Source organism: Papilio xuthus, unplaced genomic scaffold (genome assembly GCF_000836235.2).
Source record: "Papilio xuthus unplaced genomic scaffold, Pxut_1.1 DF826923.1, whole genome shotgun sequence".
Taxonomy (NCBI): Eukaryota; Metazoa; Arthropoda; class Insecta; order Lepidoptera; family Papilionidae; genus Papilio; species Papilio xuthus.
This window is the reverse complement of record NW_013531726.1, coordinates 5,668,140-5,691,020: the sequence shown is the minus strand read 5'-3', so window position 1 is coordinate 5,691,020 and position 22,881 is coordinate 5,668,140. Positions and strand designations below refer to the sequence as shown.

The 22,881-nt window shown below is 33.8% G+C and overlaps 2 protein-coding genes across 2 annotated transcripts; one reads left to right on the top strand and one right to left on the bottom strand.

The window, feature by feature from the left end:
• Window positions 1–293: 293 nt before the first annotated feature.
• Window positions 294–11,052, bottom strand: LOC106122558 (probable 2-oxoglutarate dehydrogenase E1 component DHKTD1 homolog, mitochondrial). The gene is made up of 20 exons (XM_013318601.1): window positions 10,741–11,052; window positions 10,151–10,277; window positions 9,758–9,923; window positions 9,218–9,434; window positions 8,586–8,747; window positions 8,438–8,511; window positions 8,252–8,365; window positions 7,909–8,022; window positions 7,544–7,651; window positions 7,020–7,177; window positions 6,485–6,620; window positions 6,088–6,219; window positions 5,355–5,457; window positions 4,936–5,093; window positions 4,071–4,227; window positions 3,589–3,791; window positions 2,371–2,491; window positions 1,896–2,084; window positions 1,062–1,147; window positions 294–455 (listed from the first exon to the last, which is right to left on the bottom strand). Exons 1-20 carry the CDS (start codon window positions 10,868–10,870, stop codon window positions 345–347), a joined length of 2,766 nt encoding a protein of 921 aa, XP_013174055.1. The 5' UTR covers window positions 10,871–11,052; the 3' UTR covers window positions 294–344.
• Window positions 11,053–11,392: 340 nt separating this feature from the next.
• LOC106122346 (uncharacterized) lies at window positions 11,393–16,547 on the top strand. The gene is made up of 13 exons (XM_013318285.1): window positions 11,393–11,515; window positions 11,675–11,742; window positions 12,622–12,708; window positions 13,007–13,201; window positions 13,751–13,954; window positions 14,003–14,018; window positions 14,120–14,281; window positions 14,435–14,539; window positions 14,836–15,034; window positions 15,310–15,363; window positions 15,462–15,540; window positions 15,956–16,074; window positions 16,456–16,547. Exons 1-13 carry the CDS (start codon window positions 11,393–11,395, stop codon window positions 16,545–16,547), a joined length of 1,503 nt encoding a protein of 500 aa, XP_013173739.1.
• Window positions 16,548–22,881: the final 6,334 nt, after the last annotated feature.

Sequence of the window (22,881 nt, the reverse complement as noted above, 5' to 3'; positions counted from 1 at the left end):
TTTCCCTTCCCACCGTTTTTCTTATAAGAAAAGGATGGGAAGTGGAAGTGGACTTTCCGGATGAGAGGATGCATGGGAAGGGAAAATATTTTCTTTCTGTGCAACGCATATACAATTGCGTATGTCATGGGCAACGGTTACTTCGCTATTTCAGGTGGCCGCTCGCTCGTTTGCCACCTTATGATATAAAAAAAACCTTATTCCAACCTTAATTCTCATTTGATAATAAATTCTACGCGTAGATATTAAAAAAACACTTGTTCTTGTGTTAAATCTTTATTACAAATCTTATAACAAATATTCTTCATACAAATAAACATAATTAAGGAAACATAAAGGTGATGTTATTTTATATTATACAGCGGTTCTTTCAGCACGTGTTCAACCTCCACACGGTGTAGTGTGCCGGCGCCCACCGCTGGAGTAGCTGCCTCAGCCCTACCTGCATATATCAACTGTAAAATAAACAAACATATAATCAGATTAGCCTATGTCTTCTTCCAGATTTTACATCGATGCCAAATTTTTGCGAGATCCATATAGCCGGTCTGGAGTTACCTTCTAACCAAACAATAAGTTACTTTCCTACGTCTTGGAATTAAACATTGAAGTATGAACCTTAGTTATAGCCAACATTACTTCGACTTTAATTAACTGGTTCAATTAAGAGATTTCCTTACATTCATATTCTCATATATAGTTATGATAAGATCAATTTGATGCAATACTTAAAGCGTATTCCGGAGAGATAAAGTACGGAAACTGAATGCCGACTTCGACTTCTTGTTGGCTTGCCATGCAGGCCGGCACGACAAGCAAGACATAATTTTACATTTGTTACTGTTTAATCAACACTTAGTGAGTTAAGTGACGTTATTTATGTTTAGCAAGTTACACACAACTGACTTGCTATTAGGGTATAAAGAATTAGACTGAATAAGGATTAATTACTAATACTTATGTTTGTAATACTTAGGGTCTCCTTTAGTGACAAATTAACAACTCATAGTGCGATAGTTACACTATGTAATGGATTAAATGTTTAACTCATATAATCTTACCTTTCTTCCGAGCAGATTTTCAAAGCGAGGTTTAACGAATGTCCAAGCTCCCATGTTCCTATGCTCTTCTTGACTCCAGATGTATTCTAAAGTAAAGAACAATTATTAAAGACACTTTATCATGTTAATAGTAAAAGTTTTAAGATAATTTAATCATTCTACAAGACGAGAGAAGTTTAGCCTGTATTTCGTTCGTAACGTTATCTCATTACGTATGTATTCGCGAAACAAAGTTTTTAAAGCAATTTCCTTATTCAAAAGTAGATTAGGGAGGATACAATGGATTAGTCTTCCATTATAATATTTATTTGTAACAAAATATTGCAGAATATTCCATGAAACACAGTACATTTCTCGGGAACATTATTAAATAGGTTACCAACGCATTTATACCTTTGGATTCTGATGCTAAAATCTATATAAAAAACATATCGGCGTCCCTGTCCTTATCATTAACAAAACAGAGATAACAATATGTATTAAATGGAGTTTTGGTCTCAGAAATCTACGGTTAATGATGTCATTTATTAATAACTTAAGGCGATGTTTACTGTAGATTCTTAAATCATGACTCCGTCACCTATTGGAAATTTTACCAGTTTGTTACTCTATCGTAGGCCTAATTAATCTCTCTATCTCTCTCTAGGTGCTCAGAGCCGTCAGCTCAGAGAACATTTGCCGGTCTTGTGTGAAGCGAATTAAAGTTTCCATGCTGGCAATATTTGCCCATTCCTTGACATTTTGAAAACACAATTTCTTTCTTCGTCCGGAGAGTCTTTTGCCTGCTATTTTGTATGTAAATTAATGTATGTGGGTTAAAACGTAAATACTAACTTCTAGCATTTGAGTATTTTTCAAGTTCCTTCTGTAGCGCGTGTAGAGGGAAGGGACTGAGGGATTCCACTCTTAATATAGCAACGTCTTCTATGTTCTCTTTTATTCTTTCTTTATTTAATTCATAGTAATGCTTCCCGCTTACTAATATCACTCGTTTAACTTTTAATGGATCAGCTATAGTGTCAGCTGAAATAAAAAAAAATCACAGTTAAATTAAAATGAACTTAAAATAAATTAAAAATAGTCGAATGTAACAAGCAATTGATTTAAGTGAATAAAAGCTATAATTTTTTTATCTAAACCAATATACCGTTAAGTTAGGCCAGATTCGAAAGAAATAAAGTTATGGCATGTTTTTTTAGGTTTTGCGTCAACATGATTGAAGAGAATTGAACCGAATATTTTCAATTGCGAATTTCAAAGCATTGTATTGTAATGTTTCTCCATGCGTTACTAACAGTTTTTGACTCACCGATGACAGGATTGAAGTGTGTCCCCGGCATGAAGTCTGATAGAGGAGAGACAGCGTCCGCCAAACGCAGCAAAACTTTTGGCGCTACGACGATTAATGGCTTTCTATAGTTACGTACGACCTATAGAGTATTTCAATGATTTAGGAAACAAATTTTATTGTGAGTGATGTAAAATTATTGAATCGTATAAATTTATTAGCTTCCCTAATATATATGCATTATTTTATATAAGGGGTTGTCCATAAATTACGTGAGGTGTTTTTTTTTTAATTTTCTGCCCCTCCCTCACAAAATGTGAGTTTCTTACGTATACAATTAAATGGACCAAAATAGTATATATTTCTTTGTTTCAATCAGAAAAAAATTGCGTGAACCACCTCACGTAATTTATGGACGCCCTCAAACTTCTATTACGATCTTAAATACAAAATCGTTTACAAAATTTTCCAAAAAAATGGCATCAAATGACATGCCTTTCATCATATACAAGACAACTAAGGGAAGAGTTATTGACGAACAAAAATACTATAATAGCGAATTTTATTGCAAACAGAAAAACTAATATTAGAAAAACCTTGCTAAGTTAGCGATTATGATTCGTAATAAAGTCAGAATTTCTAGAATTAGGTCGAATCGTAATATGTAAGAATATAGGACTCATTTTGTTTACAAATAGAAAGATATTTGTCATATCGTATCATAGATATAAGAAGTTTTATGACTTTGTCTAACTCATAAAACTATGTTATGTTAAGAGCTGATCTTCGGCAAGATAATGAGCGTAATTTACAGGTCAATGACTGAGTTTTTCTATAAAAATGTTGAAGATATTTTACACTGAATGAATAGAAAAGTTTGTCTTGGAAATAAAGTGTTCTAATTTTGTCTAATTTCAACTTGAATGTGAAAAATTAATTTTCTTCATATTTTATTGTTGTTTTATATTATTTAGTAATACTCAGATGAAATTGATTTAAATTATCGAGAGCTTATTCAGAATGAATAAACTACTAAATACTGTTTCATAGTAAATAGATTTTTAATCATTGTCTACAGTTTTACAAAGTTTTATCAAGTAAGTATCCATTAGGACCAGCGTGATTCATTAAGGCCTAGTCACCCATAAGGGTAGGCTCCGAGCCCCTCATTGGGGACGTATACGTCACTATAGTGAGCTGTTTATGATATGTACTCGTACATAATATAAGTTACATTACCTGTCTTCTTAGCAAATGGAAGTACTGCGCGGGCGTGGTCGGGTTAACGACATGCATACAGACATCTTCACCATCCGGAGCTGTTTCCTTGCTATCAGTGAGCTGCAGGAACCTTTCCAGCCTGCAGGAGGAGTGCTCGGAAGCCGCGCCGTCGTAGCCATGCGGTAGGAGCATTACTAGGCCGTTGCTTCTCACCCATTTCGCTGGACATAGGGACACGGTGATATACCTTACAAAATATGGGATATATGCAGGCACATCGAAATTAAAGCAGTTTTAGGAATTGTTACAGCACTCCTCAGCGACAGTCGTATGTCAATGGATGACTCTCTTTTTTAAATAAGTAAATTGAAAAAAAAAACTTACTGAAGAATTTCATGGTGTAGAATTAGGAAAACAAATATACACTAAGGGTATCTCATAGTGACTGTTAAATGACTCAGAATGCGCACAGTATTTTTATAAAATGCAGGAAAATTTACCTTCACCAGACGCGATGTAAGTATCAACAATGATTTGCGCGCCGTTGTAAAAATCACCGAATTGTGCTTCCCAAATACACAAGTTATCCGGCGAGTCGTACGCCATGCCGTATTCATAGCCCAGGACCGCTTCCTCCGATAGGATTGAATTCACGACCTGTTTGATAAAGAAGCGAATATCGTTGAATAATAATGAGGGTATGACTATGGTTCAATGATCAAATACAGCAGTGATTCAACTTGTAACAAACATTATTACATGAAATTGTTACAGTGCAAAAGTAACTATATTTTTACAAAATAAGCAATTTTAGTTGACACATACTCATGTAGCCGTAAATATTCGCTGTAACTAAAATTAGCAGTTTTTAAATTAAAATCTTCATCTTACAATATTCAATCTTGTTTCTATCCAAATTGCGTAAATAACGGAACTTAAGAGAAACAACACAATTGAAAGGAATAACAAATTTCTTTAAAAGAATGTCTGAATTTCGTGAAGCATCAATTATTTGAAAGAGATAACTTGTTAAATAAAAAAAGAACGTGCAAATTGTTACTCTCTAACAGTATTGTCACGAGAAATAAAAAGGGACCACGGCCGGGAGGCAGCCGAGCGGAAGAATTATTTCCGATCTTCGTTCAAGGAAAACCATTAGGTTTTCTGCGAGTCTGCCCTTTATCGCTTATTTATAATTCAAGGCTAGTACAATTACTCTGAAGCAATTTTTGTTTATTTCGTTTTTTTATAGACGTGATTTGAATCTGCAATCAGCAAAAAAACGGTTGCAAAGGTACAATGTAATAATTTTTATTTAGTAACCATCCATCTAGTAGATGTCGCTAATTTAGTTTTTTCATTCACCTCTAAAAATCCTTTTTGGTCTTTATGTATGTGATTGAGAGGTACGTATATGTTCTCAGTCTGCTGGTCGACGAGCATGGCGTGCCTGTGAGAGAAAGTGCCTCGACCCACGTCCTCCCCACACAGTCGCACGTGCCGACCCTCCATGAGCAGGGACCCTAATGAGACGGAGTCAACAAGAATAGACATGTAATTTTAAGAGTCAAAAGATCTGTATTGATACGTAAAATTCATTATTTGATGATTTATTCACCAAGAAAGTTTTAACCCCGTTGGCAAAAGAATCTCAGGCATTTTGGAGGAACTTTTTTTCAAGTTTTATAGAAGTAACTGTAAAAAGTCGCTTTGGCCAAACAAAGTACCACTGTTTTCTATCTCACCAGGTGATTTTATGTTATTAAAAGGTTTTAAAATCATACCAAAAGCTAAAGCTTCAGCTGTAGCCCAATCAATCTCTCTTCCATCGGATATCTTGTTCAAACGATTCCTGACATGAGTTTTCGCTAAGTGGGAATGTACATTCTGTAAATAAAAGTAATAATAATAAAATATAGATAAATTTACTTTCTATCTATTGATAAATACTTCAAGAATTACATTTTGAGATACTTTATTAGATTTTTAAATAAAAGATTTAAATAATTTCGTGCATCCATTAGTTCCAATATACTTCTTTAGCTATTTAATTATTACATACTCCTTGATATAAGTTAAAATTAATTATCACATATAGTCAAAATGTTAACATCATTATAAATAACATCGTTACATAAATTGAAAGAGCCTAACGGACTACGACTTGAAGGAACCCTTAGATGGAAGTTAAGAACATTAATCATAAAGTGGAATTGATTTACCGCCTCGAGGTACAACGAGGGATTATGTAAAGTTTAAGAAGAAATTTTAACTTACTCTAGATAAAATTGAATTATTTTAATAAATTAAGATTGTCTTAACGAAGATGGTAAAAATGGTCTACAAAACAAGGCAACTCTTGTCTCATTTAGCAGTCAATATTTTTAGAAATTAGATCTTGCTATTTGATTTTTGAATCAACGGTTAGAACTCTATTATTTTAATTGCAAGTACGATTATCATTCATACGCTCCTCTTCCTTACAAATTTTCCTTGGATTCGACAGTTGATACTTACAAAATCATTTGGTGCTGTAACAGAAGCGATTCCAACTTGTTTCAACAATTCCTCGTTAACACCAGTGTCCCAGGTTTCTACGGCTTTAGGAGCTGGGGAAGTTCCAGCCCATTGGTCCTGGTAATATGTTACCTGAAATATTCAATTTGTTTTAATGTTTTAATGTCTATACTATCCAAGCAATTGATAGGTTCTTTCTTCGAAGTCTAAAGAAATAAAAAGCCTCAACCGTAAATTTTAATAAATCTATCAAAGTAAGATGTAAAATTTTACGATGCTAACGTCGTTAAATGAATAAAAAAGTTTTTTTTGATATAATTTATGAAATATGAAGATAAGGAAAGTCTGTAGGCGAAGAAAGGTATCAAAATTACAATTCAACAATTGTATTTTTTACCTCAGGCGTATAAGAATTGACAGATTCGAATTGTGCTTGCAAATATTTGGTATAGTCCACGAATATTTTATCCACATCGTCTTGATTTAGCAAACCTTCTGAAACAAGCCTCGCGGCGTACAGATCCGGTATCGATCTGTAAACAAATTTACATTCACGATAGGAATAAGTGAAAACAGATCTCCCTAATTTGAACACAAATTGTTGTCTTCTCTAAAACTTGTTAATTTTATGTTCGTATATATTTTAACCTTTAATCTAACTGCTAAGTTACCATTAGTAAGTTGCTAAGTTACTAAAATATGCAGTTTGTTGGACTAATCTAAACGTTATAGTAAAATTGCATCAACACCAATTTCTTGATCCTCTTATCCAAAAGACTTCAGTAACTTCAACCAGACTTTTTGTCTTTCCATCGAATTGAATTTATGGTAATTAAAGAAAAACTAAAGATATAAAACAACTAAATAGATGTTACGCCGAACGTTGCTGATTCGAAAGCTACATGGATAAGATGGAACGTCTCTATACTTACTTTCTACTATGAATAAGTTTGTAAAGCAGCGGGTTGGTGAATGTTGGGTCATCAAGCTCGTTATGACCCCAGCGTCGGAAGCAGTTGTAGTCGATGAAAACGTCTTTACGGAAACGTCTCTGATATTCAAACGCTATGTTCGTCGCTTTTACGACTAGCTGCAAAAATATAAAATGTTTTTATAACGCTGTTATTTGAGAGTAATATTTATAAAGAGAACCATCATCGTTTGCATATCGACATTGATGTAATAATATAAATAAGAGAAGTACTTCGTATAGTATATTTGTAAGGATATGTTTATGGAGTACAAATTTCCATTTTTACGTTTTTTACTTTATTCCTTAATATGAAAGATATTAAACACTAATATCCTTTATTTTTCCTTGGTAATGTAGCATCATTTAGTATGTGCCATATAAATACCTTTCTTTCTGTTTGTTCGTAAGTTTCAACAATGAAATGACGGAAGATAGATTGACGTGAATGGGATTAGGAGGGAAGATGACTAAGATAAATTTTACCTCTGGATGGTCTCCGTTGACATGTATCACCGGTACAGAGATGGCTTTCGCTAAGTCCGTCACGTACCGACACGACCGACCGCGCTCCGCCGGCAAAGTGAACCCGACCTGAAAATTATAACATAAAACTTCGTTCTAGAATTCAATTGTTATTTGTATTTTTATATTATTAAAAAGACGTACAAATTAGAAGTTCGAAGGTACATTTTAGGTGACATTCTGTTCTTGATCAAGTTCCCTTTTGCTATTAAGATTGTTACCAAACCAAATCTTTTTCTTGCAGAAAATTACGTCACTATTCTCTCAGAGTACGCTCTATATGTAGAATCCAATAAAGTTTATAAGGTAAAGAATGAATAACTTACCTGATTGTTAACAACAACGTGTAATGATCCGCCAACATCGAAGTGCGGAGCTTGCGATAGCATCAGGGTCTCCTGATTTATGCCTTGGCCAGTAAAAGCGGCATCACCGTGAATCTGAAAATAGTCTTTTTTAAATTTGATACTTGATTCAAAGGAATTGTTTTCATATTAGCTGCTCTGTCAATTTTTATTCTAACACTATAAATTAAGGTTTCCTGATATCCATAAAATTGGAATTCTGGGACCTAGGAATCGATCTTTTGTACCGTGTAAATAATTGTTTATATCGTGAGGTCACTTTCAGTTAAATTTTCTTTTTAATTTCATACTAAGTAAAAGTTACCTGAACATTAAGCACTTTGTCTCCCATTCTTGACGATCCATCTTCCGAATAATCGCCTTCTTTTAACTTTAATTGCTTCGATCGTGTTTTTCCCATGGATACCGGATTTGCTGCCTAAAATAATTACATTTTAATAAATTAAAAAAAAATTACAATATTACTAAATTAAGTGTGATGTGTGCATACCTCTAAATGTGATGGATTGTTGAGTAGAGAAAACCTTACTGTTTTGTTATTTATTGTTATGTCAGCCGATGCACCTGAAATTTATTCATTTTAACGATATCTTTTATTTAAAAATAAAATGACCCAAGTTTAAGTGTGGTAATCTTACTCAGATGTGTTGATATATCGCAGGCAGCGTTCGCTTCAGACGGGAACTCAGGTTTGCCAGTGAACTTGTGGAATATTTTAACAGGCGGGCACTTTAATAAACCGCTTAGTACGTTAAGTTTACCTCTGTGTGCCATACCAAGGATCACTTGTTGCACTCCTTCTGCAATTATGTTATACAAATTGTAAAACTTGAGTTGAGTTGAGTTTGAGGGCGATAGAGTAATATAGTTCTTCATGTGACAAATTAAATGCCTTTAACAATCTTACTAATATTATAAATGCGAATGTTTGGTTGGATGGATGTTTGTTTGAAGGTATCTCCAGAACGGCTCAACGGATCTTTATGAAATTTGGTACAGATGTAGAACATAGTTTGGAAGAACAAATAGGCTAATTATGTTTCTTTTTAATTCCGTGCAGACAGAGTCTCGCGTGACAGCTAGTATTTCATACGATGACACGACAAGTTGGTTTTTGTTTTTGCTGTAATTAGTCTAGTTATTTAATTTTGTACATTAATTAATTTAAAGATTACTTAAGTCATGATTTTGAGTGCTGCTGATTGAAGAAAGAGCTCTAACTTATATAATGTCATACTTAATTTAATTGAAAGCCTAAACAGTTACAAACCTGCAGTTGTTAAACCAAATAAAGTAGAAAAGAATGTTGGTAGAGATTCTGCGCCTTCGCCACAATAGCGTTTTACTGTAGGGAACTTTACACTTAAGAATTTGTCCCATGCTTGTGAATGTAGAAGTTCCTTTAAAATTTCTCTTCTTCTTTCATTATCAATTAGATCTGAGCTGGCTTCGATGCGTTGAGCAAACCATTCTCTTTCTGCTTCTGTCTAATGACAATCAAAATATTAAATCCATTAATATTTCAAAATAATGTCACTAAATATTATTAAGGAACGAAAAGACAAGTTGCAGAAAAAATGAGGTACTTTAACAGGCTTCGATCAACAAATCGTTGTTCAATTCAAGTCAAAGTTACCATAAGACTTGCAAATCTTTTACTGTAACAAGAGTATCCACTCAGATCCAAAAAAGCTCATTTTTTCACCAAAATAAACCGATTAAGTGTTCCCATGATCCATGTGTGATCTTGTAAAAACTCATAAAATTTTAAACACTAAGCTTAATATTGGCTACAACTTAGCGAACTTACTTCTAAGTATGAAAATTCGTAAGATATATTTCCACAATAGATGTTTTCCAATCGCTCAACAAGTTGCTGTGCCGTCTGTTTGCCGTCGTATCCGTACAACAATCCCAAATCAACGTAATCCTGTGGAGTGAGTCCATACCTCGTCAGATCCAATTCTTTTACTAATCTGAAATTGTTTTTAATATTTTAAATAAATATTTAAAAAATAATTTAATAATCTGTCCCCGAAATATATGGCCAAAAACATAATCTTTTCACATTTGTGCTAAAAAAAAAAACCAATGATATGTAGTAATAGAATCTGGTTGCAAGACTTCGACATTAAATAAAAAAAAACAATTTTAAATAAGGAACAGTAGATAATTTGAATAATATATTGATAGTTTATTTTACCTTTTATCATTTTTGTAATCTACATTATCAATGGAAGCTTTCAGATGGCCGTATGTCCGATAAGCGTTAACTAGTTGTTGCGCCCGACAGTTCTCGTACCTTTTCACAATAAGGCTTTCTGGAATATCTGAATTTCAACATACACAGATTATAACTATTGCTACTATCGGAGTTGATCACAAAGTTTTTACCAATTTTTGTGTTATAAATAAAGATTAAATACGATAGTTTTATTTTGTATTTCAATACAGGTCAACACTGGGTCATAATGCAATATGGAACGAGTATATATTTTTATGGGATATTACTTTTTATGCAGCGTTCTTCTCAAGAGTTTACTGCAAACGTTACTTGATAAATACCAGTGTTCAGTTGATATTTAAAAGACTTTTAAAATATATTTTAGTGAGTAGATGGGTGTATAAAAATTTCTAGAGCTAAATACTCCTCGTATTTGATTTATTTAATATGTAGGTTTATTTTTAATATACCGAGTAACCAGTATTTTCAGTTTATTTACTTCTTAAGACTACTTTTACTAGTATAACTCGATCTAAATAACACATGTTGCGTCCTTCCAACTTCCATACCGGCTTCGTTGATGTCTCGCGGTCGATGCCCGAACACTCCCGCACCAGAATGGTATTTGATCCGTTGACACGCACTGTACTCCTTCCACTTGATCAACTGTCTCACTCCAACTTTACTAAACGCGATCATTTCTTCTCTGTTTTACACAATTTCTAAATAACAAATTACATTCATAATTTTGAAAATGGAACACAATTGACACTTCTGAGGGAATGAGTTTTTTTAAATCGTTCTATTTTTAAACATTTTTTTTATGTTGCGCAGGCGCGTCGTGTACGGTCACTCCAATCGTACTGCTATTACTGAGATAGCAAACGTATGATTGTAGTTGGTTATAAAGAATTGGATTTCTGTGTAAACATGCAAGTCGGTGTATGTGTTTGTGATAAGGCAATGTTTTAACACGATCATTGATAACTATTTAACAACAATCATAAGAATAATGATGTAAGACTTTCGATCGAGTAATATAAGTTAATTAAAACAATTTTTATACTATTATAAATGTAATGCCAATTATGTCTTGATCTCAAATTTGGCTCAAGCAAAAATTGTTTTTTTTTACCAAAATTATATTAATAGCTTGTCAAATTAGTTAGTGCTAGGTTGGGTTCGATTATGTTTTTTTATGTTAACGCGGGGAATGCGTTTATGCACTTCGCTGCGGGGGCAGCAAGGACGGTTTCGTGTGGGACTCCCGGCCTGGGAACAAGACCGGACTACCCTGTAAACGCCGCTGTGTTCTCCTACGCCCAACCGGACCGTGGCATCTACGTTAGTTTATCCATGGCCCGGCGGGTTCGATTATGTTAGGTTAGCTTCTCTATTCGCGGAGGAGTGCGACAGCGTAATATGGACGAAAGGAATAGAGGGTTTAGTAGGTATGCTATTTGTCGGGAAGAGAATCCCAAATAACTACCGTGTCCCCCTGAGACGCGAAGTACGCATAAATCAATCCCCTCTGAAAAAAACTTTTTAGATCCTCTTTCAACGCGAATCGTTATAAAATAACATAATTGACCTTGAATGCGTCATTGTATCTTTGGAATAATAAAAGTAGCAAAATTCAGAAACAAATTATAACAATGATAAGAAGTAACTGGGGTCGTTATCTGAGTTATCACGTGTGATATAGCATAGTAACACAATGGTGTCCGATTAGAAATCTTACAAAGGACCAAGTTATTGAAAATGATAACAAATAATAGAATTAATAGTTTCCGAACTTAAACTTTATTCAATTAATTATTAAAATTTTTTTTTTATTTATTACAATAAATTCACTCAGAAAAATCGGTTTGCCGTTTGGTCTACGGAATGTACCATCATCATCATCATCATCAGCTCACTATACGTCCCCACCGAGGGGCTCGGAGCCTACCCTAAGTTAAGGGTGATTAGGCCATAGTCAACCACGCTGGCCCAGTGCAGGTTGGTTGACTTCACACATATCTTTGAATTTCTTCTCAGATATGTGCGGGTTGCATCACGATGTTTTCCTTCACCTTAAGAACGTCGGATAAATGTACATATGTAAATCGGAAATCGAAAAACACATTGGTACATGGCAGGATTCGAACCCAGGACCTGCAGATTGCAAGTCAAGTGCTTGACCACTGAGCCACCGACGCTCTTACTGAGCCACCTATATACATACATAAGTGGTCGCGAAAATCACTGTCTTTTAGTTGGGAAATTCTACGTGACTAATAAAATTATATGACATATTTTACAATGTGTAACATACAAAGTGCATTACCTGCTCATGTTCTAGCGACATGAAATGCTATAAAAAACGGTGACACCACAATTTTGCTGTTAGATTTTTACTTTGAACAATATTTTGTTACATTTATAAATTTCACCATGAATCATATTAAAAAGAAAATCAATTTCTTCGGAGATAAAAGTAGTTTTCATGGTATGAGACATATTTTCTCCAGATCTCGAATTTCTTGGTTTGAAAGGTAGATCTGTTTAATTATTCTTTATCCTGGATTCTGAAAAGTCGATCAATTTAACGTACAATTGATTACTAATTAAAAGGGTCCTAAAAGCCCTTCTAACCGTGCTGTGCAGTTTAGCGACTTTTAATAAAATTTGTGTTGTGTATAGTTTCAGTGTAAATAAGAAAAAAATCTTATACTAACTTGATACGCAACCAAAGAAACAAAAGATTTCATTGTATAATTGTTTGGTCAGTCTTCCAAAAACTGAGCCTATGACTTGATGACGTAGAATTTTATGCAGCAAACTAAATTTCAGATTATTCTGGCTGACAATATTGACAGTATGCAGTTTGGGAGCACTGGTAATTCTGCGGTCGTCACTAAGCTTATATTCGGAGGACGCGGTCTCATTTTCGGTGGAAACTAATTATCTGGATTGGGATACGCCGTTCCCAACGCTCACTATATGCGAGTCCCCGAGCACAGAACGTATTAAAGCTTACCTTGTTGCGTAAGTTATACTTAATAATGCTTTTGTAAATCTATAATTTCTGGGTCGCTAATTTGACAATGGAAACAGTTCTGCCAAAATAGTATGTGGTTTTTTGGGACTATAACAGCAGGTTGACAATAATTTTTTTTGTGACTGAGTAGTCACTGTTTGCCTTGAAGAGGCATTTACAGCTTTACCGGGCTTGAGGTGGCCGAACGCAGATAGCGTTTAGCCTGAACCTCGTTTAAGAGTAACAAGACTCGAGGGCTCCTTCAGGAGCCTCGGCTCGGGCTGTTACTTCATTATTGTTACCGGATTGGAGGTTGACAAACAATGAACATTGGTATATAGCTAGAAAACATTCTTTCTCTTTCGTCCCTCCTTCTGTGTGTAGCTAAAGAATGTTTTGAAGCAAACATTTCTAACGAATGATTTTTATACGAAGAATGGGTTATTTTAGTTTTGGTAAAATTATAGTTCTAAATATCCAAGTTCTATTACCACCTCTTTAGTAAATTTATTTGAATATATCATTGCATAGATGATTTAAGTTGATGTTATTCACAGGAATAAACTACCAATATCATTGACGAATTTCTACAAGGAGGTTGTATACTGGAATGCGAAGTATTGCAAACACTGTAGTTATTACAAGCCGAATGTGACCTGTGTACAAGACTTCGAAGAACCGGTTCGTCACATGCGGCTTAAGTGTAACCAGATATTGACCGATTGCTGGTGGGATGGGAAGCCATTTCGATGTTGTGACAGGTTATAAATGATAATTAAAAATTATAATAGTTGTCAAGAATTGTAAAGTACGGAGTACATTGTAGTAAAAATTGTACTTTATCTGTTCTGTCCACACAAAAACAATTTTTTTCGGTTTTCATTTGTGAAAAACTTGGACAAAAATAAATAACAAATACAAAACAGAGATCCTTTTTCTTGATTTCCAGATTTACAGCGGTAGAGACGGAGTACGGCGTATGTTATAGCTTCAATTCAGGTCTAACGGGGAACAATTCCAGCACGATAATAGTTAATCGGCGCGTTGGACTGCCAACTCTTGTATTCACCGCTATTGAAGCTATTTGGGTAAGTTGATGCAGCACATATCTTCTAATATTTATTTAATCATAGTATTAATCTATTACTAGAATCAATGTATGTCCTGAGGTTAAAACTTGAGTTTGTTATTCAACTTGTGTTCTACCTATAGAGGGTTTCTTATGTTTACTGGGTCTTAAGATTCGAGTACATGGACCAGATGACGTGGTGTCAGTTATGATGGACAATGCTCTCGGCTCATCAGCCTCGATACCGTTAGTCACTGATGTTGAAGTTATATTGAAGGTATTGTTTCATGATTTGAGGTCTATTATTTTATTCTTAAGTCTATTTCTTGATTTGATAAAAATTCAATTCTTAACAAACTTTCTTATTAATATTCTTTTTAATCCTCTCATTGGAGAAAAACGATTATTGATTGGTGAATATGTAAATTTATGTAAATCCTTCCTAATTGAAAAAAAAAAACTACTAAAATGGTTCACGAGATCAACACGTGGTGATTTCAAAGTTGAACACTTCCCTATTCCGCTCTGATCGATTAAGTGTGATGAAGAAATCCAGATCCAGATTTTTTCCAGGCAGAACAAACAGTAAGCGATGTATCAGTCACAGCACTACATCCTGATGTCCGCGGCTGTTTATACAAGCACGAGCGCCCGGCGTTCGCTGATAAGTGGCCTTTTAAGAAGTATTCGTACAGCGCTTGCGTACTGTACTGCCGGGCTATGGCTCAATATGAACTCTGTAATTGCACATATCATGTTATGCCCAAGATAGGTAAGTTGGAATCGATCGAGGGTTATTTTTAACTAGCTTCAAAAAGGAGGAGGTTCTCAATTCGTCTGTTTATTCTTGTTCGTCGATAACTCAGTACCTAGAGGTCCGATTTTGTAGCATCCTAGTCTGTTCTTTAGTCTTAACTAGACTTTCGTCAGGCCTTCAATTTTGTTTCATGGCTTCTTTGTAATTACAAATTATAGTGGTCTTTTTAAATAACATTTAAAAATTGTGTCTACTAAATATATTTCACTTAATTTCGTAGTTATTTACAGGTGATATTCCAGTCTGCGGTATTCAAGGATTGATTTGTCTCAACCAAAATAAAGGTAAATAATGTAATATTGTCTGTGTCAAATGGAGGATCTTTATATTACTTTGAATCGTGTTTATTTATTAATTTGTAAAATTTACTGTACATAAACAGAATCACTTGAAAACCCAACCTGCAGTTGTCCGATGGGATGCGAAGAAATACTTTATAAACTGGTTCACAAATTTTTTGTGTAAGTATTTGTAATTATTTATGAATATTGAATATCGATATTTACATATTACAACTGTTAGACATTATTAGTTGGAATCCTTTGGCGCGAATGGCGCGTTTTCATTGCAAAGTTCAGTGTCAGAATGATTAGTGAGGGGACATAAACGTCGACGTTTTAGTAAGGCTAGTGTTGCGCTAGTACACCGGCACAGTGTCGGATTTTCTTCCTAACACAACTTACGTTTCATGTTAAAAATGCCGCAACGTAACCATGAACGGAAAAATTGCTATTCGCTTTTGCATCATTTATCTTTCTTGTCGTATCTTTATTGATTGCTTCAATATGAAAAGTCACCGAGTGTAGCAACCACAGTTATGGCCCTCTTCTTCTTAATTCAATTTTAATTCTGGTTTCTCTTTCGTTTTGTTCGCAGTAGACACAGTGCTAGTGGTGAACTGGCGTCTCGCGGAACTCGTGGTAAAGTGAGGTTGGCGCAGCTGCCCTCTTTACGAGTGCGAAGACTTGCTATCAGAGATACCCTAGGTCTTGTTGGTAAGGATATAGAGTTATATAGTTACTATTAGACAACCCAAACACCTATTATATACTTTGAAAGTCGTTGTTAGAAGTAAGACTCTGAATTGGTATAGATATGTACCTTAGTGCGTTAATTTAACAGAATTTCATAACACCAATAAGTAGGCTATCTCGTCGCGTTACCTTATTCACACGGGTGCCTTTTAATGCTACGCTGGAGCTCGGCATTAGTGGCTCTCAAGCCACGAAAGCTTTAAAATCATTCTTGTTCCTTTCGCTTAGTGCTCAAAATGGAACGCTACGCGAAATAAGCGCCCATGAGAAAGGGGGAAATGTCGCCTGTCATTAGGTTTCTCCACATGATAAATAACATAAATATAATTTGTATATTTGCAGTGGACATTGGCGGAGTTGGTGGTGTTTTCTTCGGAGCTTCACTTCTCAGTGTTATAGAGTTCGTTTACCTTTTATGTATACGTCGTCATTAGTGTATTCTATTATATTAATAAATATATTGATTGATTGTAACCAAGCAAATAATTTTTGTAAATTACCCAGTATTTAAATTTGTAAGAACTTACAAACTTACTGCCAGGCGTCGTAATTGAGCTCTTTAGTACCCGTTAGCTTTTGCCCGCCACTACGTTCACGGGGATTGAATAAATTTAATTAGTAGCATATGTGTTCTTCAAAACTATGTTCCAAACTTTCAACGAGACCAGTTCATCTGTTCAGGAGATTCATAACAATATCCACCACTCCACATCCACTTTTAGCACAACTTTTGCATTTAAAATATAAAAAATATTTAATGTCATAGTGTACCAGAAAGTTACAGAAAGATTACATTGAAACGTAATGGAATATCTATATATATATAAAAGAAATTCGTGTTAGTTACACTATTTACAACTCAAGAACGGCTTTACCGATATGGTTGAAAATTGGTGAGGAGGTAGGTATTATAAATGCGAATGTTAAGATGGATAGATGGGTGTTTGAAGATATCTCTAGAACGGCTTAACGGATCTCGATAAAAATGTGGCATACGTATGGAAAATAGTCTGAAAGAACACATAGGCTACACTAATTAAGTTTTTTATATATCCACGCGGACGGAGTCGCAGGCGACAGCTAGATACAAATAAACGTCACATTTACGATTATTGAACGAAAGGAATTAATGTTCTTTTATACAATTATGGTTCTTGACGACGAACAGAGTCCTAAACTCGATTTACGATACTATTGGATTGTGTAACTTTATACACAGGAGTGATTGGAATGGTTTCCAATTCGGTCGACAATTGAATTTCCCTCCAATTTCTATTGTTCAAGCCAAAAGTTTCCCAACCGCTATTGTTTCTGAATGACTCAAGTTAACCGAGAAACCTATCAGTTTGCATTAACTTTTACAGTTTCTGTGAGAGTCCTTATTTAAAAAAATAAAACTCATTTTCATGTCATAAAATATTTCAGAAAATATTTTGTATTTACAAAAATAGTTCACATAGTAATCGTTAAATGTACTACAAAATTACATCGACTTCATCTTATTAATATTATAAATGCGTATGTTTAGATGGATGGATGGATCTCGCTGAAATTTAGCATAGATGTAGAACATAGTCTGGAAGAAGATATAGGACGGAGTAACAAGTAAAAATGTCCTTTAAAATAAGGACTGCGTTTGTTACAAACGTATATGCCTAATTTTCCTATTATAACATGAGTATGAGTTAGAAAATATTTCACCCAATAAATCAGGTTTTATTGTCTTATTAGTTAGTTTAAAATTAATTTAAACATCTGTTCAGTTTGAATAAGTGCATTATAAGTTCGAGTAACTAAATGGAAAGCTAGTTTAAAACTAATACAAGTGGAGAAAATTGTTAATTAATATGCCAAAGAAAAACAGTAGTTTATTAAAATTGTATAACTTTAGTTAACAATCTATAATAACAGACATGCCGGTTCTTTTTATATATACAATAATATTATAAATGCGAAACTTTAGATGGATAGATGTTTGTTTAAACAAGTGATGGAGATAACTTTAAAGATAACATCGGCTCAACGGATCAACGGATTTTGATGAATTTGGCAGACATGTATTATAGACCATAGTCTTGTAGAAAACATGGCTACTAATTAAGTTTTACAATTCTGCGCGGCCGGAGTCGATACATAGGTAGTATACGATAATTTTACAAAACTCTCGATTTTGTTATTATATTTTATTGCAATATGCAATACTAAATAAAATTATGTTAATTAAAAGAATTGTCGATCGAAGAGTATATAACATTTTAGGTATTTATTTATAAGAGAGACATAATAAGAAAGATTTACGAGATTTATCTCACTACTTGAAATTGTCATCATCAGCTCACTATACGTCCCAACGGATGCTCTCGGAGCCTACCCTAAGTTAGGGGTGACTAGGCCATAGTCAACAACGCTGGTCAAGTGCGGGTTGTTTGACTTCACACATATCTTTGAATTTCTTCCCAGATATGTGCAGGTTGCATCACGATGTTTTCCTTCATCGTAAGAACGTCGGATAAATGTATTATACATATGTAAATCAGAAATAGAAAAACACATTGGTACATAGCGGGATTCGAAACCCAGGACCTGCAGATTGCAAGTCAAGTGCTTGACCCCTGAGCCACCGACTCCCTATTTTGAATTTTGAAATCGTCAAAAACCTGGTATCGCGTACAAAGATTATATTAATTTATCATTTCGATAAAAGAAATATTTCCAAAGGTTTATTCTTACGGAGATTACAGCGACCTCCCCTCTGGATTCACGAAAATTTAAATTTCTTTCGTTTAATATTCATAGACAATTACAGAGCTCAACCGTAATGGACGGGACTTTCTTGAGATAAATGTTTAACAATATTTTGTTCATTCTAATGGTGCGGTTGAAAGTAGATTTAAAACACATTAATTGTAAACTTATTTACTCCAACATCTTAATTAGAGAGAACGTTATAATTTTTACAGAATTAAATGTTCTTAATATATTTATTTATAATTTTCTTGACTAAGCGGCGGTGTCTCAGGGGTTGAGCACTTGTTTTGGAATCTTAAGCTCTTGAGTTCGAATCCCGCCATTTACTAATGTGTTTACCGATTTTAGATATAAATACGTACATTTAATGCATGATGCTATTTGCAAATCTGCAAAGAAATTCCAAGATATATATGATGTCAACCCTACCACTACCCCCACTAGCCAGCGTGGTTGACTATGCCCTAGTCACCCCTAACTTAGAAAGGCCCCGAGCCTCTGAGTGGACGTACCTCTAGTTTGTCCCAATTATTAACATCAAAACAAATTCACCATCATTTCTCTGACCTTATTTCTATTTAGTATTCGTCGTTGACACTGATTATAAGTTATAAGCATCTGGAACAAGAGCTCTTAGTTCTGAGTAAAATCTTATTTCTTTGATAGCTTTTGTCAAGACTCAATTCAAATGAGAAGCATGTCTGATCATCGGTAGATTTGAATTTGGAATCTGTACGATTGTTCTCGACGCGTTATTGATAAAGCTTGCCTTTTCAATAACGTCGTCGTCTTTTGAATACAAATCGACATTCATCATATTGGTCTTAGATTATGACTGATTAGAATTTATGCCATTTTTATCTTTCATTTTCTTTTATACTAGCTGTCGCCCGCGACTCCGTCCGCGTGGATATATAAAAATTAATTAGTGCAGCCTACGTGTTCTTTCAGACTATGTTCTATACGTATGTCAAATTTAATCGAAATCCGTTCAGCCGTTCTAGAGATATCTTCAAACACCCATCCATCTATCCATCCACATCACATCCATCTAAACATTCGCATTTATAATATTAGCAAGTAAAATAAACAGCAGCTCTTCAAGGCATAAATTCGAAAAAAAAGAATAAATAGTAACCTATGTCCGTCTCCTGGCTCTAAGCTACCTCCACATAAATTTTCAGCCATATTGGTAAAGCCGTTCTTGAGTTATAAATAGTGTAACTAACACAATTTTCTTTTATATATATAGATTTGTTCATAAGGATTTTATTGCTTAGAATTTATAGCATGGAATTTATGGAATAACTGGAATTTTAGATATTTAGACATATACATCTTTAATTATTGAGAGACATTTTCTAATATTATAATACCAGACGTGTCCAGAGCCCCTTAATCTGTGAACAGGGCGAGGATTTGTTTATATTACTTAGTAATTTTATGTAACACGTAAACTAAGGGTGCTTACACGCGGGATTCTATATTAAAAATTGTAAAGAAACTTCATTTATTATCGTATTTAATGACCTTGATCGTTCGTATTTGAGGTTACTGATTTTATTGAATAAAAACCGGTCAACATCGTTAGCTCAAATTGGATTACGTTACCTTTCGAAAGGAACTAACTCAATAAATCCTTGTTTGGGAGAAGTTAAGCTTTCATTATATTAGTTTGCAGATAATCTTAGTAGTTTATTTCTATTCAAAAATACGTATTTTGTTGATGCAAGTCTTCTAAGAACTTTTAAAGGTTTGTTTTTGCTGCTAATTGTTTTGACTTCTACGTGCTAACATGAAATTCAATTAAGCAACTCTGATACTATTACTAAAATTGTTTTAAAAGTTCATATGTGTAAGTATATTTTTTTAAATAATAAAATGTACTTTTTTATATATCATGAGGTGCCAAACGAGCGAGCGGCCACCTATAATAGCGAAGTGACCGTTGCCCATGGATGTACGCAATGGCATATGCGTTGCCTGCCTTTAATCGACGGAGGAGAGGATGCACAGAAAGAAAACAACTTCCCTTTTCATGCATCCTCTCATCCGGAAAGTCCACTTCCACTTCCCATCCTTTCCTTATGAGAAAAGTGGTGGGAAAGGAAAGAGCCGTTCTGGAAATATCTACAAATCATCTATCATCATCCATCTAAACATTCGCATATATAATATCATTAACATTGAGTAAAACTTAAACATTGAAATAAAGTTTAACTTTGTCTCATAAACAGATGAAAGCCCTATTATAGTAAACAATGAAGTAATAAGTCTTTGTAGTTATAAGTAATAATATGATTTCAACGCATTTTCTTCTAACAATAAGAAAATATTTGGGAAAGACAAAATAGGATCACGTTTGTTCGTTCTCCGTAACTTTTTCTATTAGTTCTTGTTTGACCTCATTTTCGTACGTTATTTTTCTGCATTGTGATATGTGTTTATGTGGAGTTGAGTGGCAATAAATGTAGTAATATTATAACTTCGAAACATATATAGCGTTTAGATGGAAGTATGATATTACGTATCTCTCGAACGGTGAAACGGATCTCGCATAGATTTAGAATACAGTCTGGAAGAATATGGAGGCCATTAAGTTTTTTTTTTAATTCCGCACCAATGAAGACTCGGACATAAGCTAGTAATAAATAGAGTATAAGTCTGTTCGAGAATTTAAGACGACTCATAAACTTAAGACTTCAAGATATTTGTATTCAAATCATACCAAATTACATTATCCTCTCTTTCCATGTGTACTTTGGTAGTGAAAAATCACGATTACTTACTGTTATTTAGCTATATTTAGTTTTTATTTTGTATCTTAGTTTCGTGATATTTACAAAATACATAGTACAAACTGATATGTAACAAAATAAACAGGAAAATGTAAATAAGCAAGTAGAAGCAGGAAATAACAGTATCAATGCAAAACTAGAATATATAAATAGCAAAAGTAGAGTCGTTGCCAAAGTTGTTGTTTAAAAAAAAAACTGTTTCCAGATTTCTACAACAGATTTTTTTCTACTTTTTTTATTTTTATCGGAAAAGTATATTATACAAAGACAGATATACTTTTTAAATGTAAAGCTAAGGAGTATTATGATGAAAGATGGAAATACTCCCACGAATCTTCTGTAGTATTCAGGAATATCTCGGATTTTTTTTCAACTCATTGAGTTTCAACATGTTTCAATGATCTGGAAACTTATGAGCTACGAACATATTTTTAATATTATAATTTATAAAACTTTAAGTTATTATATTTAATAAAAACAGTAAATTATTAAATATGTTTTGTTTATGAAAATCTGATTCAAATTTCTTAGGAAATTCGGAGTTTTCTCTTCTCTATATTCAATCGATGTGATTTAAAATTCAAATATCTTGATAACTTATTCTTTAGCAGATTTCATTTTCTCTGACGCTTTTTTATTCCTTCGATATCATATTTTGTGAGTTTAGTAAAGTGTAGTATTAGAAATAGTAATTATTTGTGTTTTGAGTTGCTAGTTTTAAATAATGTTAAGAACAAAACATACTTTTAAAAATATCTTTTACACCAAACCGAGAATTACAAAACCATGTATTCAAGTTACGATTTAGAATTAATTCGGTGCTAAATAATTCTTCGGTTCGGTAAAAAACAAAAGACATCTAGAAGTCAGAGTGTTTTGTTTCTGCATTTACCATCCATTATTTGTAATTCAAAACCGTAGGTTTCCGAGACCAAAATCCCCATATAAAACATATTGTTAAGTTTGTTTTTGTCAAATTACGGGGATGACGACAACTTTATATAGAGATTTAGGCCTTGGAAAACAACGATAAAAATTGCATTATATGTGCAATACGTAAATTATAATTAGATTTAGTTAGGGGTTTCTTATGAAATACATATACGCAGACATTGATAGAATCCATAACCCGTCACATTCACATACGAAGTGAGTCATTGTATTAAGACAAATGTAAATTATTCTGTACCTTATGTCATTTGCTTTAAGGTCAAAATTTGAA